This window comes from Chiloscyllium plagiosum, chromosome 5 (genome assembly GCF_004010195.1).
Source record: "Chiloscyllium plagiosum isolate BGI_BamShark_2017 chromosome 5, ASM401019v2, whole genome shotgun sequence".
Lineage (NCBI taxonomy): Eukaryota > Metazoa > Chordata > Chondrichthyes > Orectolobiformes > Hemiscylliidae > Chiloscyllium > Chiloscyllium plagiosum.
This window is the reverse complement of record NC_057714.1, coordinates 121,853,371-121,870,531: the sequence shown is the minus strand read 5'-3', so window position 1 is coordinate 121,870,531 and position 17,161 is coordinate 121,853,371. Positions and strand designations below refer to the sequence as shown.

Sequence of the window (17,161 nt, the reverse complement as noted above, 5' to 3'; positions counted from 1 at the left end):
CAGTCTACTTTCTTTTTGTATGCCTCATTTGAAACTGCCTCTATCAAGCTGACTTCAGAAATTAACTACTTGCTGCATGAGGAATGTTGTTTTTACCCTCTTAGTCTCAATACTTTTTGCAAGTAGGGATAGTTTCTCCCTATTTACTGTGTCCAGAGCCCCTATCACATATTCTCTTAGCCCTCTCCCAACTTCTCCAGTCTCTTCATAACCAAAGTCCTTCATTCCTGGAACCATTCTCATGAATCTTTTCTTTACCCTCTCTGATGTCTTCACAAACTTCCTAAAGAGGGTAGCCCAGTTCTGCACAGAGTACTCCAGCTGAGGCCGAATAAGCATGTTATACAATTCCAGTATAAACCTCCTTGTATCCTGTCTTGCTACTTTTAGTGACATGCATCCTGTTCCCTCTGTTCCTGCCCCCCCCCCTCTTTATAGTTAATACCCATGGTTTTGTATTGTCTCTCCATGCCCCACCTCACATTTCTCAGCACTGAACTTCATCTATTACCTAGTCACCCAAATCAACCAATGTCTATGTCCTTTCAAAGTTCTACACTATCTTCTTACTCAATCCATAGCCTTGAAATTTCTCCACTTAAGTTATTTGTCCAATTTCCTTTTGCAAGTTAATATTACATATTCTTCTACCAGCCTTCCAGCCAGCATACTCGAAATCATAACTGATCACGGTGTGTTGAAAAGTATCTTCATCTCCCCTCTGCCTCCTGTGTCAGTGACCTTAAATCTGGCTCCTTTGGCTTTGGTCACCCCTGTCACTGAAAATATTTTGACCATATTTACTCAAAATCCATCATTTTGAACCTCTTTAAAGTATTCCTTCTTTAAGAAGCACAATTCCAGCTTCAGTAGCCTCACCCTGTCATCCCTTATACGTTTTAGATCTGCTTTTCCAACATTAGGTGGGCTATGATCTATTATTTATCTGTTACATTTCAGTAACCCATTTACTATCTTGAAAGGAAATTTATTTCACATCAGTAATCCTGAAACTTTATTGGTGGATAAAAGCACTTAAATTACAATACAAAAGGATATAATTCAGCCCTTCTGAAGAAGGGTTATTGGACCTGAAATATTAACTCTGATTTCTCTCCACAGATGTTGCCAGACCTGCTGAGCTTTTCCTGTAATTTCTGTTTTTGTTTCTGATTTACAGTATCAAGACTACTTATGATTTTTTTTATATAACTCAGCCCATTGTGGCTTTACCTAAAACCAACTCTTTGACTGAAACTCTCCCACTCTATTCCCTTTTCCCTCGTGATTTTCAACACTGTCTATACTCATTCTTTTCGATATTTAGCCAATTTCATTTTAAATGCTTATAATGTCCCCAACTTGCTAGAACATTTTAGTAATAACATTAACTTTACACAAAACATTTATAAGCTAGATTTCAGCTGGGGTATATATCCCAATGAAGGGCACCACATTTTAAGAAGGATTTTAAGCTCTTAAAGAGAGTGCAGAGGAGATGTACCAGGGATGAGGAACTACAGTAATGTGAGGAAATTGGAGAAGCTGGGATTGTTTTCCTTAGAGCCAAGAAGGTGAAGGGGGGGGTTCAGTAAACGTGATCAAAAATCAGCGGGTACAGAATTAAGGTAATTTAACCCATTGAATATCAATTGTGATAAAGTTTTGGAATTGCTATTGGCAAAAAAAAGGTAAATTTTGTTTTTAATTCATCATGGGATGTGAGTATCACTGGCTGGGCCTGCATTTATTGCCCGTCCCTCATTTCCCTTGAGAATGTTGGGGTGAGCTGCCTTCTTGAACTGCTGCAGAATAGACCCACAGTGCCATTAGGGAAGGAACTCCAGGATTTTGACCCAGCGACACTGAAGGAATGGTGATATTTGTCCAAGTCAAATGGTGTGTGGCTTGAAGGGGAAATTGCAAATGGTAGTGTTTCCGTACATCTGTGGCCCTTGTCCTTCTCAAAGATAGTGGTCATGGTTTTGAAAGGTGCTGTCTAAGGATCTTTGGTGAATTCCTGCAGTGCAACCTGCAGATAGTACACACTACTGCTACTGACTGGCAGTGGTGGAGGGATGTTGAGAATTATTAATATATAATGAGTTGTTATGATGTGGAATACTTGGCTGATGGGATGGTAGAAGCAGTTTCAATAACAACTTTTAGAAGGGAAACAGCTACGCAGTTGAGAAGAATATAAACAGGTGATTGGTAAAGAACAGGGAATGTGAGCTAATTCAAAGAATCACAGGCACAATACGTTAAATGGCTTCCTACTATGCTGTCCAATCCTGCCTCAGATTTTAAAAAAAAAATCACATTTCATTAATTCTTCTATTTGCCTTGTGTATGATTAGAATTTGTAAAGGGTTACTGTGCAAACTTGGATGATGATTTGACCTTTCACAGGAAAACAGGCAATTTTGTAGTATTTTATTGCAAGGAGACTTGTTGAAAAGAAATCCTATACTTAAAAATGTATTTTGTTCAATCATGACCAAGTGATCCTTCTCATTGCTTGATTCTGAGCAAACAGCAACCTCAGTGAGGTAGAAGCAGGTATTATCCAATTTGGGTTTTTAGACAATCCCGGGCTCCCTTTAGGGCCCCCATTAGGAGAGATGCATCGCCTGTTGTTCCTTAATTGTCATTGCTCACTTGGATTCATCATCAAGAATGACGTCATCACTCGACTCTTGGAGCTCCATGTTGGTATTAATGATTGTCTCATGATTTTCTATCCACAATTTGCCAAGAGCCAGCAGGTAATGGTCCTGTGTGCCATTGATGAGTCCAAAGGAGGCTTCTCCTCCACCCTGTACACTATATTCACCAACATCCCTCATGAAAATAAAATCATCATCCTTGGAGACTTCAAAGCCAGGGCTTTGGAAAGGATTCCCAAGTCTGGAAAGGAACCATTGGAAAGGAACAAGTTGGGAATTGTAACTTCAGTGGGATTCTCCTGCTCACCAAATGTGCAGACCACTGGTGCAGTTGGTCATCACCCACACACTGTTCTGCCAAAAAAAAAAGGCTTCTTGGAGGTTTTCACAATCAAATGATGTCATTTTCCAATCCCGAGACCAAAAGGATGTCCTTACTACTAGAGTGATGACCCATGCAGGTGATTGCTTGATAGCACTAACTCATTGACTGCTGTGTTTCCATCGAACAGCTGAAGGTGAAGAAAATAGTTCAACATTGAGCAGCCTGAAGATTCAGTCATGCAAGAGAACATGCAACAATGTTTTCACCGGAATCTCCAAAGCATGTATTTCAGTGGAGTGGAGGAAATTTGGAAGAAGCTGAAGACTGCAATCATCTCATGCTGTTAATAAACCATTGATGCCAAGACTAGGAAAGACCAAGACTGGTTCAGCAAGAATAACCACATTATCCAAAACCTGAATGACAAGGAATGCTCTCCATGCCGAGCAAAACAACACCACTGGCAAAACAAAATGCAGGATTCATCAAACAGTGAAGACCCAGTTACAAAGAAGACCCAGGGAAATCAAGTGGAGGATTGAGAAAGCTAAAGAGCTGCAACTCCTTGCTGATAAGCTTGACACCATCACTACCATCAAGATAATGTACGGACCCAACACCCTTAACCTCAAACTGATACAAAGTAAGGATGAAATCCTTTTAAGAGATAGAGAAAACATCAGTCTGTGATGGATAGAACACTTTAATGAACTCTTAAATCATGTAACAATCATAGACAAGGATGTGTTTGAGGAAATTCCCTAGCTTCCCATTAAAGATGATGTTGGACCCTCACCTTGTGTGGCAGAAGTTAAAGCCGTCATTAAACGTATGAACAACGGAGAAGCTGCAGGAGTAGACAGGATTCCAGTGGAGATTTCCAAACTTGGAAGAGAGCAGACCTTATGTATCATTTCCATTAACTGTTTATTGAAAATCTGGAACAAAGAAGAAATCCTTGCCAATCCCATGGACACTGCCATCACCACTGTCTTCAAGAAAAGTGGACTAAGGGAGCTACCGAGGAATTTCCCTACTCTCCATTGGCAGAAGAACATTGCTGATTCCTTGCGAGGTGTCTTCTCCCACTTGTGGAGGACATCATTCCTGAAAGGCATGTGTCTTCTGACCAAACTATGGAATTATGGACATGATTTTCACTGTTCAACAACAACTTGGAGAGAAATGCCAGGCACAACACCAACCGCTTTACAGAGCCTTCATTGATCTGACCAAGGCATTGGATTCAGCCCATCAAGAAGGACTACAGAAGACCCTGTCAAAGACAGGCTCTCCTGAGAAATTCATCAACGTCCTTGGTCTCCTCTACAACAAGATGTCGACTATGGTCCTCACCAGTGGTAATATAACAGAATCCTTTAACGTCAAGACAGGATTCAGGCAGGGATGTGTCATCGGTACCACCCTTTTCTCCATCTTCATTGACACCATCCTTCCCCTTGTCAAGAACAAGCTTCCCAGTGGGGTGAACATTGTCTACAAGATGGATGGAAACCATTTCAACTTGAACTGATTCAAATCCAAGAAGAAAATGATACCGATAGAACTTCGGTTTGCAAATGACAGTGTCACCTCTGCTCTCAGAGGAGAATCTTCAAGCCTCACTGAACGTGATCATAGAAGATACTGAAGAATTGGTCTCAGCCTTAATCTCAACTTCTTTACCAACCCATCCAGTCTATCCCTCCACTAAGATCAACAGAGAAATGCTTCCAACATGGAACATTTCCTACCTGAGAAGACTCCTTTCATCTAGGGGCTGATATTGATGGGAAGATCCAATACTGCATTCAATCCATATATGCCACTTCGACAACCATTGTATCCACACTGTATATCATGATCTTTCTGTAGTCATCCTTCCAACTCTTTTATATGGCTCTGAATCTTGGACTACATGTAGATTCCCCCTCAAGGCCCTGGAGATCATAGAACAGCACAGGAACAGGCCCTTCAGTTCGCCATGTCTGCAGTGACATGATGCCATTCTAAGCTAATCCCATCTCTCCACATTGTCTGTAGCCTTCTAGTCCCTGCCTATTCATGTGTCTGTCTAAATGCCTCCTATATGTATCTGCTTCTATTTCCTCCTGTCAGAATGTTGCAGGCATCTACTGGCTCCTGTGTAAAAACCTTGTCTCGCCTATCTCCTTTAAACTTTCCTCCCTTGCCTTAAACCTATGCTACCTAGTATTTGATATTTTCACCCTGGGGAAAAGATTCCAATTACCCACCTGATCGATGCCTCTCATAACTTAATATACTTCTGTCGGGTCGTCCCTCAGCCTCCGACACTTTAGCAAAAACAATCCAAGTTTGTCCAACCTCCTTATAGCAAATATACTCCAATCCAGGCAACATCCTGCTAACCCTCTTTTGCACCGTCTCCAAAACCTCCACATCCTTCCTGTAGTGTGACAACCACAACCGCATGTAATACTCCAAATGTGGCCTGACTAAAGTTGTATACAGCTGCAAGGTGACTTTCCAACTTTAATACTCAGTGCCTGCCCAATGAAGGTAAGCATGCCGAATGCCTTCTTTACCACCTTATACACTTGTGTTGCCATGTTTGGAGCTATGGATTTGCACCCCAAGATCCCTCTATGTATCAATGCACCCAAGGGTCGTGCCATTTCGTCTACTTTCCTCTTGCATTTGACCTCCTAAAGAGTGCACCACCTCATCTGCCATTTCTCCGCCAGATCTCCCAACTGATCTACATCTTGCTGTATCCTTTGACAACCTTCCTCACTGTCCACAACTCCACCAATTTTCAAGTCGTGTGCAAGCCTACTAATCAGACCACCTACATTTTTATCCTAAAAATTTAGATATATTACAAACAATCAGAAGTACCATCAACATTGTTTGAGAAGGATTGTCAACATCAGCTGGGAGGACAGGTGTCCTTGAAACAGCCAGTAGCGCCAGCATCGAAAACCCACTCTGCTAAGCCAGACACATGCTTACGATGTCTGAGTTCTAACTACCAAAGTAAATGTTCTTTGCCCATCTCAAGGAACAAGTAGAGGTCAAAGGAAGCGTTTCAAAGTCTCCCTGAAGGCTTATCTCAAGAAATGCAACATACATGTCAAGACACAGGAGAACTACGTTTGGAAGAAACTGACTTGGAGGAAGCTTCTGTACAAAGGGACATAATTCTTCGAGAACACCATCAACAAGAGGAAGTATGGAAAAAGGACCAGAGAAAGGAATGCCAGTGATCTCAAAACCAAGGACCAGTTCCCCCTCCCAGAAATACCTGCCAAATAGGAGAGACATCTCTAGGATTGGGTACATGAGCCACACAAGGACCCACAGAACCCACCGTGACATGGGATTTCCTAAGTGCACAATGATACTCCTAAATGAGTTGATTGCTGACAATGATGAATTCCTCACTGCTTTACAAATAAACTTTCGGTTTGGGAAGACTCTTAACACATGTGGAGGTGAGATCTATACAATGGGATTTTATAGTCACTAGGCTTTACTTCTCAATTCTGAATAGATTATCTGAGGAATGCGGGTTACAGTGGTCAGATTTCTAGTGCAAGTGCTCACCCATTAAATGCATGGACATTGCAGAAAGAGATAAATCCTTTGAAAACCGACAATTATCATTTACTCAGTGCCAAAAGCAATCTATTTTTGGTGTATGTGTTCTGTTTTTTGGAAAATTGTTTTGCATGGTACCATGATATAGTGGATATGAGTATCACTGATTAGGACTGCATTTAGAGTCATAGAGATGTACAGCATGGAAACAGACCCTTCGGTCCAACCCGTCCATGGAGACCAGATATCCCAACCCAATCTAGTCCCACCTGCCAGCATCCGGTCCATATCCCTCCAAACCCTTCCTATTCATACAACCATCCAAATGCCTTTCAAATGTTGTAATTGTACCAGCCTCCACCACTTCCTCTGGCAGCTCATTCCATACACGTACCACCCTGAGTGAAAACGTTGCCCCTTAGGTCTATCTTATATCTTTCCCCTCTCACCCTAAACCTATGACCTCTAGTTCTGGACTCCCCCACCCCAGGAAAAAGACTTTACCTATTTACCCTATCCATGCCCCTCATAATTTTGTAAACTTCTATAAAGTCATTCCTCAGCCTCCAACGCTCCACGGAAAACAGCTCCAGCCAGTTCAGCCTCTCCCTGTAGCTCAAATCCTCCAACCCTGGCAACATCCTTGTCAATCTTTTCTGAACCCTTTCAAATTTCACAACATGTTTCCGATAGGAAGGAGACCAGAATTGCATGCAATATTCCAACAGTGGCCTTACCATTAAGTGTCTAAGTCCTGCTAAGATTTGCTTTCCCAAAATGCAGCACCTCGCATTTATCTGAATTAAACTCCATCTGCCACTTCTCAGCCCATTGGCCCATCTGGTCCAAATCCTGTTGTAATCTGAGGTAGCCCTCTTCGCTGTCCACTACACCTCCAATTTTGGTGTCATCTGCAAACTTACTAAGTGTAACTCTTATGCTCGCATCCAAATCATTTATGTAAATGACAAAAAGTAAAAGACCCAGTACCAATCCTTGTGGCACTCCACTAATCACAGGTCTCCAGTCTGTTTCTTGTCCATCCCGAGTTGCCCTTGAGAAGTGGTGATGAGTTGCCTTTTTGAACCACTGGTATGAATTGGTACACCCTCAATGTTATTTGGAGGGAGATTTTGACTCAGTAACACTGAAGGAATGGCAATATATTTCCAAGTCAGGATGATGTGTGACTTAGAGGGGAACTTGCAGGTGAGGGAGTTTATAGGTTTAGAAGGTTCTGTTGTAGGAGCCTTAGTGAGTTTATCCAGTGCATCTTGTAAATGGTATGCTTTGCTGCCACTGGGCATCAGTGGATGGTGTGAATTTTAAAGGTTTTAGATGAGACTGTGAATTTAAATCCCAGCATAACAATTTGAGATTTGGATTAATTCTAAAAGGTATTTGGGCCTGTATTCACTAAAGTTTAGAAGGATGAGAGGGTATCTGATTGAAACATATAAAATTCTAACTGGCTGGACAGACTAAATGCAGGGAGGATATTTTCCCCTGGTTGGGGAGTCTAGGACCAGGGGATACAGTCTCAGAATATGGGTTAGACTGAGATGAGGAAATATTTCTTCACACAAAAAGTAGAGATCCTTTGGAATTCTTAGAAGACTGTGGAGGCCAAGTCACTGAATATACTTAAATTTTTTTTAGATTTTAAAGACATCACGAGATGTAGGGTGGAAGTGGGAATATGGCATGTAGATAGAGGATGCAATCTGATCGTAATGAATGGGGAAGTAGATTTGAAGGGTATAATGGTCTACACCTGTTCCTAGCTTCTATGTTTCTATGTAAAACATCTCCATATATTGAGCCAGTGTCACTAAAAGTGACTATGAACTGTCTTCCCCTTCCATCCCCTGGTCACTCTCAAAGGTAGTGAATGTTGAGGGTCATTTGAAACGTTCAAAGCTAAGATTGTTAATTTGCTGTTGGACAAGAATATTAGGGGATATAAAGCAAAGACTGCTTGACTGGGGCCCGAGCCAACACCTTGAATATCACTCCCTCCGCTACCAATACACAGTGACAACGACATATACCATCTATAAAACACCGAGGCTCCTTGAACAGCTTTACAAATCCATCACCTCTACCATCTAGAGGAACAAGGGCAGCATAAGGCCATAAGATACAGGAACAGAATTAGGCCATTCAGGCCATCATGTCTGCTCCATCATTTGATCATGATTGGTATGTTTCTCAACCCCATTCTCCTGCCTTCTCCCTGTAAACCTTGATCCCCTTATGAAACAAGAGGCTTTCTATCTCTGTCTTCAATGCAGTCAATGATTTGGCCTCCACAGCCCTCTGTGGCAGTCAGTTCCAGGGATTCACCACCATCTGTTCAAAGAAATTTCTCCTCATCTAAGGGGTCATCTGAGGCTGTGCCCTCGGGTCTTAGTATCTTCTACTAGTGGAAACATCTCCACATTCACTCTAACCAGGCCTCTCAGTATTCTGTAGGTTTCAATGAGATCCCCTTCATCTTTCCAACTTCAACAAGTCTGGATCCAGATTCCTCAACTCCTCCTCAGTAACAAACCCTTCACCCCAGGATTGTTCTCAAATATCCTCTAGGTCCCTTCCTATACCAGCACGTCCTTCCTTAGAATTGGGGCCCAGAACTGCTCAGCAGTCACATGGGAACACCACCACCTACAAATTCATCTCCAAAGCACTCACCATCCTCACTTGGAAATATATTACTGTTCCTTCAGTGTCATTGGGTCAAAATCCTAGAACTCCCTCCCTAACAGCATTGTGGGCATATCTATACCTGAAGGACTGCGCTGGTTCAAGGAGGCAGCTCACCACTACCACCACCTCATGGAGAATAAATCTGTTCTAACCTTGACAGCAATATTTCACTTGAAAAAAATGGATGAATTAAGGAAAGCTGGCCAGTGATGTTCAAATGACCCAAAAGTGAATTTAAAATGAGGCACATAAATGAGGTTTGCTGTGGAGATCAGCCATCATCTAATTGAATGGCCATGTATCATTCTCTGCCACTGCAGCTCCACCTTTTCCTATTTCTGTTCCTGCTTGCTTCAGCTCATCCTGCATTAAGATTTGTGTCCTCTTCAGATTGAACAGGTGGCTAAGTGGGCTCGCATGGATTCCTCCCACTATTTGACACGATGTGATTAATTTCTGCTTCCGCTAGCTGCTTCCTACCTAACAAAGCCAAGAATGTGAACTAATTTCAATGCATGTGGGAAATCTATGTACAAATCTCCGCCCTTTAATTTCACCCAGATAGTATCAGGGCTCTGTGATTTTAGTTGCTGGCACAGGGAGAGTGAATTTGTGATTCCATTATCTATGAGCTCCTTTGGATGGGCAGCCTTGGATTATAGTTTGTTCCTTGTCATTCGTCTTCCTCCTATTTCTCCCATTCTAATGGGGATAAGATCATTAACATCCATGGTCTTCCTGAACATTTTACCTTGATGGGAATCTCGGTTGCATGTGATATTAGCTCAAAGTAGTAGGGATGGAGGGATAAAAAAGAGGTAAACTAGTAAGTAATGGGTATCTGTTTTTACTTATGGCTTTGAGATTGTTGATCTGAACAACTGGGGTGGGAGCAGCTGTTCAACATAGATTGCTGTCTTAGGAGCCTTGTTCAGTTTTACATCCTTGCTTTGACACTGTACTGTGATGTTCCTAAGAAGGACAACCTTTTACATGGTCAAAAATATTTTGTAAAGGTTTCAAATTCTTATTGGTATTGGGAACATTGAGTATCCACTGCTGTATCAACCCACCATCCAAATGTGAGCAGTGAGTGTCAACTAACAGGAACCTAATGCTGTGCTGAGATCCACTAACAGGAAACAGGTCTCCGGTCTTCCTCACTCAGGGCTGCCCCAGCCGCTCACTGAATGCATGCAAGGCAAGGACTGTAGTTGAAGACACAAGATAATTTTACACTAAATACCCGCCTGAGGTCTTTCTGTTCTGAACTAAAATTCTTGTACACGACTCCAGAATCATGGCCTAGCACCTTTGTGGGAAGAGGAATTGGAAGGGGAGGCTAAGAATGGAGAACATTAAGGGTAATTAACTGGAAGGGAAACAGGTGAGGGAGGTAGAGATAAATTATATCTGCTGAATGGGAAGTCTAGACTAGAAAACATAGTCGAAAAATGAAAGCCAGCTCGTTCAGGAGTGAAATTAGAAAACATGTCTGCACACAAAAGATAATGAAAGTCAAGAACTCTCTTCTGCAAGGTAGATGCTAAGTCAGCTGTTAATTTTGATACTGCGATTGATAAGTTTTTGTTAATCCAGGTTTTTAAGATATGTAGTCAGATCAAATAGCAGCCGTAATCTAATTACATGGCAGTGGAGCAGACACGAAAGACTGACTGGCTTCCTCCTTTACCCATGTCCGGCGTGGGTCAAGGACAGTGGGTTAGTGCTGGGTAACCATTGGAATGAAAAGCAGAATGAGGAGAAACACAATGAGCTAAGTAACCTCCTTCTGTGTAAAATGTCAGTAAGACCATGGGACATAATAGGCATGCAGAATGTTTGGGATGGGGACATGAGCGCAAATTGTACAGACTCTGTTAATGGATATTTCTCATGTTTCTTGCATGATTGTGTATCGAATATGTTTCCTGTATACATTAACTAAAAGGAGTGATATTTTGAAAGGTTTTTTTTCGATGTGCAAAAATAATCTCAGATTACTTATGGTATAGTGCTCCAAGTGAAAGCCCCTTACTCAAAGATTTATTTTTCTGGATCTTGCCATCATGGATAAAGCTGCAGCCTCCTCCTTGACCTCCCTCAGAGCTGGTCAGTTAGGTAGTGAGATGCAGACTGACAGTGCCCTACTGTTCTGATGGTCCCTGTGCACTGCCTGAGAAACAAAAGCCCGATTGCATGTTGCAAAACCATTTCACTTTAGCTCCCTGCCCAAATCTCCTTCCTCAATATAACAACAAGTAGGATATTAGGCTGTGGGGTGGCTAGGAACTAGCATATTCCTGCATGGGCCACTGAGATTTGCTAAAGATTCTCGACTAATCTCTCCCCTCTCCCTGTATCTGCAATTCAAGACAGAAGACAGTTAGGGTAAGTTGATAGAAAACAAAAACCAGCAAGTTAAATGTGATGCTGATTCTTTAACCGTTCCTTGGAACCTACAGCAACACAGAGATCATTCAGTCTAAAATGCCTGTCCTTGCGTTTGAGTGAGCTCTTCCCTCCATCTTGTGACCATCCACTTGCCCACACCTGATTAACTTTGTTATCCAATATTTCTCCACCTCTAAAATTGATAATGGATTATATATGTGTGGAGTAATCAACATCTAACTAACATCAACAAAATGTTCCCTACTCTTGGCCTTTGGTTAGTTTTTAGTGACAATCTGAAAGTCACACATCAGGGTGGGTATTGCTAATATTCCCCCTCTCTATGCTCAGTATAAATTGGAGTGGCTAGAGCCAGTGTTTTTTAGTTTAAATTTGGATTATAAGGCATTCTTGATATGTAGTGATACACTTTGCTCGGAATGATACTCCTGGCTGTGCTTTATGTAAGGGAGAAAGAGACACATACAGTAATGTCTACAGTTCAGGCAGGGTGGGGTGAGGTGTACAGTTTACCTTTTTTAATACGTTTGTGGGATGTGGGCATCACTGGATGGGTCAGCATTTATTGTCCGTCTCTAGTTGCCCTTAGATGCAACTGAGTGACTTGCTAGGCCATTTCAGAGGGTGGTTAAGAATCAGATATTTCTTTGGAATCCCATGTATGCTTAGTAAGGATGGCAGATTCCTTCCCTAAATGGCATTAGTGAACCAGGTGGGTTTTATGAAAATTGTCAATGCTTTTATGGTCACCAATTAGCTTTTAATTTCTCTGCTGTGTGGGATTCACACCCGGGTCCCCAGAAAATTACCTGGGTTTCTGAATTACTCATTCAGTGAAAATACCACTAGACCGTTGTCTGAACATCCATTATAATCACACAGCAGAAAGGGAGTGCAGGGGATTCCATTTACACATAAAAATAATCCTCAATATAGAAACCTGTCTCCACAGTTAGCCGTTTTAGTTTAGAACCCAGTATGAAACAATCCACAGCCTTCCTTTGAGAGGTGGAAATGAGCTGAACCCCCAATTCCCTTCCACGCACCTTCTCCCACACCATATCATTTTCACTGAAGCTGTCGTGTGATTAAGCAACCAGTCTGTGGTTAGTGCAACTGTACCCACACTCAGCGCAAAATAGGGGCAATTCTATTTGCTTTATGTTATTTTCTTCCATCATTTTCACCTTGGTCTCTCAGTGTAACTCAGTGTCCATTGAGGGCAATCAGCTCACTGGCTTTCAGCCTCTGGTCACTACCTATAAGACAGTGAGTCTAACATCCAGGAGCCAAGCTCCTTCCTATGCTGCAAGAACAAGGCTGTACTTAATACCACTACCAAGCTAGAACTCAGTGAGTATCAGGAATGGGAATGATTCAAATTTATTATGTATCACACCTCCACTCCCCTTCATTCGGTTTTAATTCAGATCCATAAGTAAATGTTTCCTAATTCCAGCCCAGACTAGTTTATCAACTGTTAAGTATCATCAAATATTCAGTCTTGGCTAATAACCACTGGATGCACAGACAGTCAATTATTAGTGATTATTGGAAATTCAGGACAAGATATTTCCAGACAGTATTTAGAAGCAATTGATTTTTTTTATTCTTTGATTCGTTTCTTCTCTCTTTTGACACTTTTGCAGAAGTTCAGTTCCGGCCCTACCGAACAGATGACTTCATCACCAGGCTCTACTATGAGACTCCAAGGTTCACAGTGCTCAACCAGACATGGGTCCTGAAAGCACGGGTCAATGACTCCGAGCGTAACCCCAACCTGTCCTGCAAGCGCACCCTGTCATTCCAGCTCATCCTGAAGAGCAAGGTCAACTCACCGATGGAGTGCTCCTTCCTCCTTCTAAAGGGTCCCTACGATGATGTCAAAATTAACCCGGTCATCTACCATTTCGCTTTCACCAACGAGAACAATGAAACAGACTACATGCCGCTGCCTATCATAGACTCTGTCGAATGCAACAAATTGCTAGCGGCCAAAAACATTAACCTGAGGCTCTTTATATTTCAGATACAGAAGTAGAGGAGGTGGGGCTGGGGAGAGAGATTGTAGGTGGGGGGAGACAGAGGGAGATATCAGAACGGAGTGAGCACCACTGAACCATAGTACCTCGGAAAGCCAGCGACAACAGTCAGTAGTTTGAAAAAGGCAGAATTCTATGAAAAGAACAAGAGACAAACAAAATATCTACTAACCGCATGTGATCGTAACTGCCCGGGACTGTCACAACTGCGCGGTTTTGTTCAGAAGCCTCTCGTTTAGTGGTTATAATAGGGGGAGGGGTTTGGGGGAGGGGAGAGAAATAAGAAAAGTGTCTGAATTCAGTAGCTGCTATTAGAACAATTTAAGCAGTGCTGAGTGGTCAGTACCTGCCTGTGTATTGAGCCTGCAGTCCACTGACAAGCTCTGCTCGCCAATAGATGCTGAGATGCCACACCAGCTTCCCTCTGTCACACCCACTCTTTCATTCCTTATGCCTGCTGATGATTTTGTTTGGTCAGAGCTGCTATTTGTTTTCTGGTATTTCCCTGCTTACCTGCAATAGCTACTAAATTATTTAATGAGATAGGTGGAACTTCTGTTAACTCTATTTCCCTCTTCACAAATCACCGGTCCAAACTTGTGTTTTTATTGGTGTGCATCACTTGCCATCTGGCTCACCAGAGTCCCCAGCTGACAGATACTAAACAACCTCGTGTGCATTCAGCTTGGAGGAGGGCTGTTCAAACTGTGTTTTTAAGAAACACTCAGTGTGGCCCAGGGACATTTGGGATGGCCACTATGCTTTGCAAAGAATGAAGCGGGCTGGTTCATTCTCAACACAATCATTTGGAAAAGCAAAAGGCTGCATGTAATTCCTGAGGGGATTGATTGAACCAAACAGCCAGCTAGCCGTCCATCCTTCACTTGTTACAGTCACACATGCCAACACTGCAATTGAAGGGCGCAGTAAACTCTCCCCTTAAGTTCTTTGGTTTCAGTTTTTCCTTTAAATTCGCTAGTAAGTGTATAAAAATTAAAATCTAAATGAGCAATGAGGCATGATGGACACAAGATAGAAGGCAGTGCTGATGTAAGGTTAGGGGATTTGCAGGGAGAACTCAGTAATAAGAATCCTACAGTAGTGTTTGTACGTTTAACTTAACTGTATTTTTTACTCTTCTCATTTTATTGTATTTAACATAATATTCTGCTCCTGGAGCTGGGAAGAAGGCCAGGGCTGAGGCCAAGGACTTCACCAGACGTGAGACTGACAGAAGCTGGGGGATTTGCTCCCAACCCTTTAAACTCCAAGATCAGGCAAAGCTGATTAGGAATTATTTTAAAATGTAAGAATTTATTGGGATGAGTAATTGAGGGAATTCAAAAACCAGGAAACAAAAACCTCTTGGTGGCATTAAATGACATGGCCCAGCCCAGCCCAGCCCAGCCCAGTTCAGTATATTGCTTTTACAGAGCAGTCGATCAGCACAAAGGCACCAGCAGTGGAGAGAGATCATTGTACCACAGTGCCCTCAGTTCCACTGCCCGAAATGATGCATCTTATCAGGTTCAATCTGTTGCAGTCACCAGTATCTGGATCTGATTGGAAGATAATAGGTCGCTGCTTAAATCAGTGCAGTTCCATTTAAAAAGACTAAACAGTCCTTACCTTGCAGAATGAGCAGCATTCTGTTCAGTCACACAGCAAGTAAATCTTTACCCTGAATAAACAATACCATCGTACAGTTACCTTGAGGACTCCCAGCAATGCTGAAAAACAACCTCCATATGATTAACACAACTACTGTTGTGAATAGCACTTTAACCTTCCCAGATCCTACTGATTAAACTGGAACTTTACACAGTTGCACAACAAATGGGTTGAACTGGCCCCTTTAACCCTTATCCTGCTGAATGAACTGGAATTCTGAAGGATTAGTAAAACAGATGCAACTTAGGCTTTTGGGGTTTTGTCTGGTACCAAAATGATATTGTCAGTTCTTACCATTTATTTTCTGTACCCACTTGTACTGTATAGTTCAAATACCATAAAATCTAGATTATAATTCGCATTGGCGTATAAATTGTTCAGTTTTATATTTAGAAAGTGTGAAAAAGTGATCGTGTACAATTTGTACACTGAATTTTCTGGTGATTTGGTTTGACAGCTCCTTGGTTCTTTTCTTTTTTTTGGAGTATTTTTACATATTTGAACTAATGCACAAGGTGGGTGCACTCTGTGGTATACTTGGTGCCTGTCTGCAGTCTCAGTCTTAGTCGGACCTCTGCCAGCCCGTGTTTGTAACCACCTCTTCCTCAACTCAATATTGACAGAAAGCTCTGTAAGGTGCTCAGCTATCCCATTGTTTGGTGTCTCTGCAATTCAGCTCATGCATTATTTAAGAGAAAGGCTACATCACAGAATAGGAAGGTGTAGTTCTCCAATTAAATTCCAAGTTTGGTGCATTTTGCTGTGGTGCAAGTCACCCAGTCTTTCATTGCCATGAATAAGGTTGGATAAGAGATGCTGTTTGTGCTATTGAGTGCAGGTCCTGTCTGCCTTCAGTTTTATTCATAGGTTATGAACACTAGTGGCCGTCATTGCCCATTTCTGATTACCAGGAGAAGGTGGTGGTGAGCTGCCAGTTTATGAGTCAAGGCTGACCCTGAACTAAACAATGCAAATGGTCTACAGCCAGTGGGAACAGACCATTCTCCCAAGCACCCTCTGCTGGGGTCTAATACATCATTACGACCCTATTACACATAACTTGGTTATTGCTTTCATGTCTTCACTTCCTTCCCTTGCAGGTTAGGGGAAGGATTCACAGTAACCTTAGTAACAATCTGGCAGGCCACAATGCCCTCCCATGGGTGAAATGGAGACAAGGTTAAACCTATACAGCCAGAAGTTCATTGACTCCCATGACCCATACAAGAACTGGCACTAAAGGACCTCACATACCTACTCACCATTGTAAGTATCCTGTTAGTTAATAGATGAGAATTCAGAGCCTAATCTCCCATCTCCCTGTGATTGTTTGTTGAGAGTTTTGGATCCTGCATTCCCAGATGAAAAGTGAAGCCCAAGGCTAGCCATCCTATCCATTGGTCGTTTACAACCCTTTCCTACTTCTTGAAGAGTGGATGGCAGGTTGGAAAGGTAATTTGACCTATTAATATTTATAACACTCAACAGAAAAAATTGATGAAAAAATAAATATGGGCGGCACGGTGGCACAGTGGTTATCACTGCTGCCTCACAGCGCCAGAGACCCGGGTTCAATTCCCGCCTCAGGCGACTAACTGTGTGGAGTTTGCACGTTCTCCCCATGTCTGCGTGGGTTTCCTCCGGATGCTCCGGTTTCCTCCCACCATCCAAAGATGTGCAGGGTCAGGTGAATTGGCCATACTAAATTGCCTGTAGTGTTAGGTAAGGGGTAAATGTAGGGGTATGGG

At 42.3% G+C, this 17,161-nt stretch overlaps 1 protein-coding gene across 1 annotated transcript in view; it reads left to right on the top strand.

Moving 5' to 3' along the window:
- The window catches only part of cyhr1 (cysteine/histidine-rich 1), a 125,764-nt gene extending 112,023 nt beyond the window's left edge, over window positions 1-13,741 (top strand). Inside the window, exon 4 of the mRNA XM_043690960.1 lies at window positions 13,350-13,741. Coding sequence (XP_043546895.1) covers window positions 13,350-13,741 — 392 coding nt within the window. The remainder of the gene's footprint in view (window positions 1-13,349) is intronic.
- The last annotated feature ends 3,420 nt before the right edge of the window (window positions 13,742-17,161 follow it).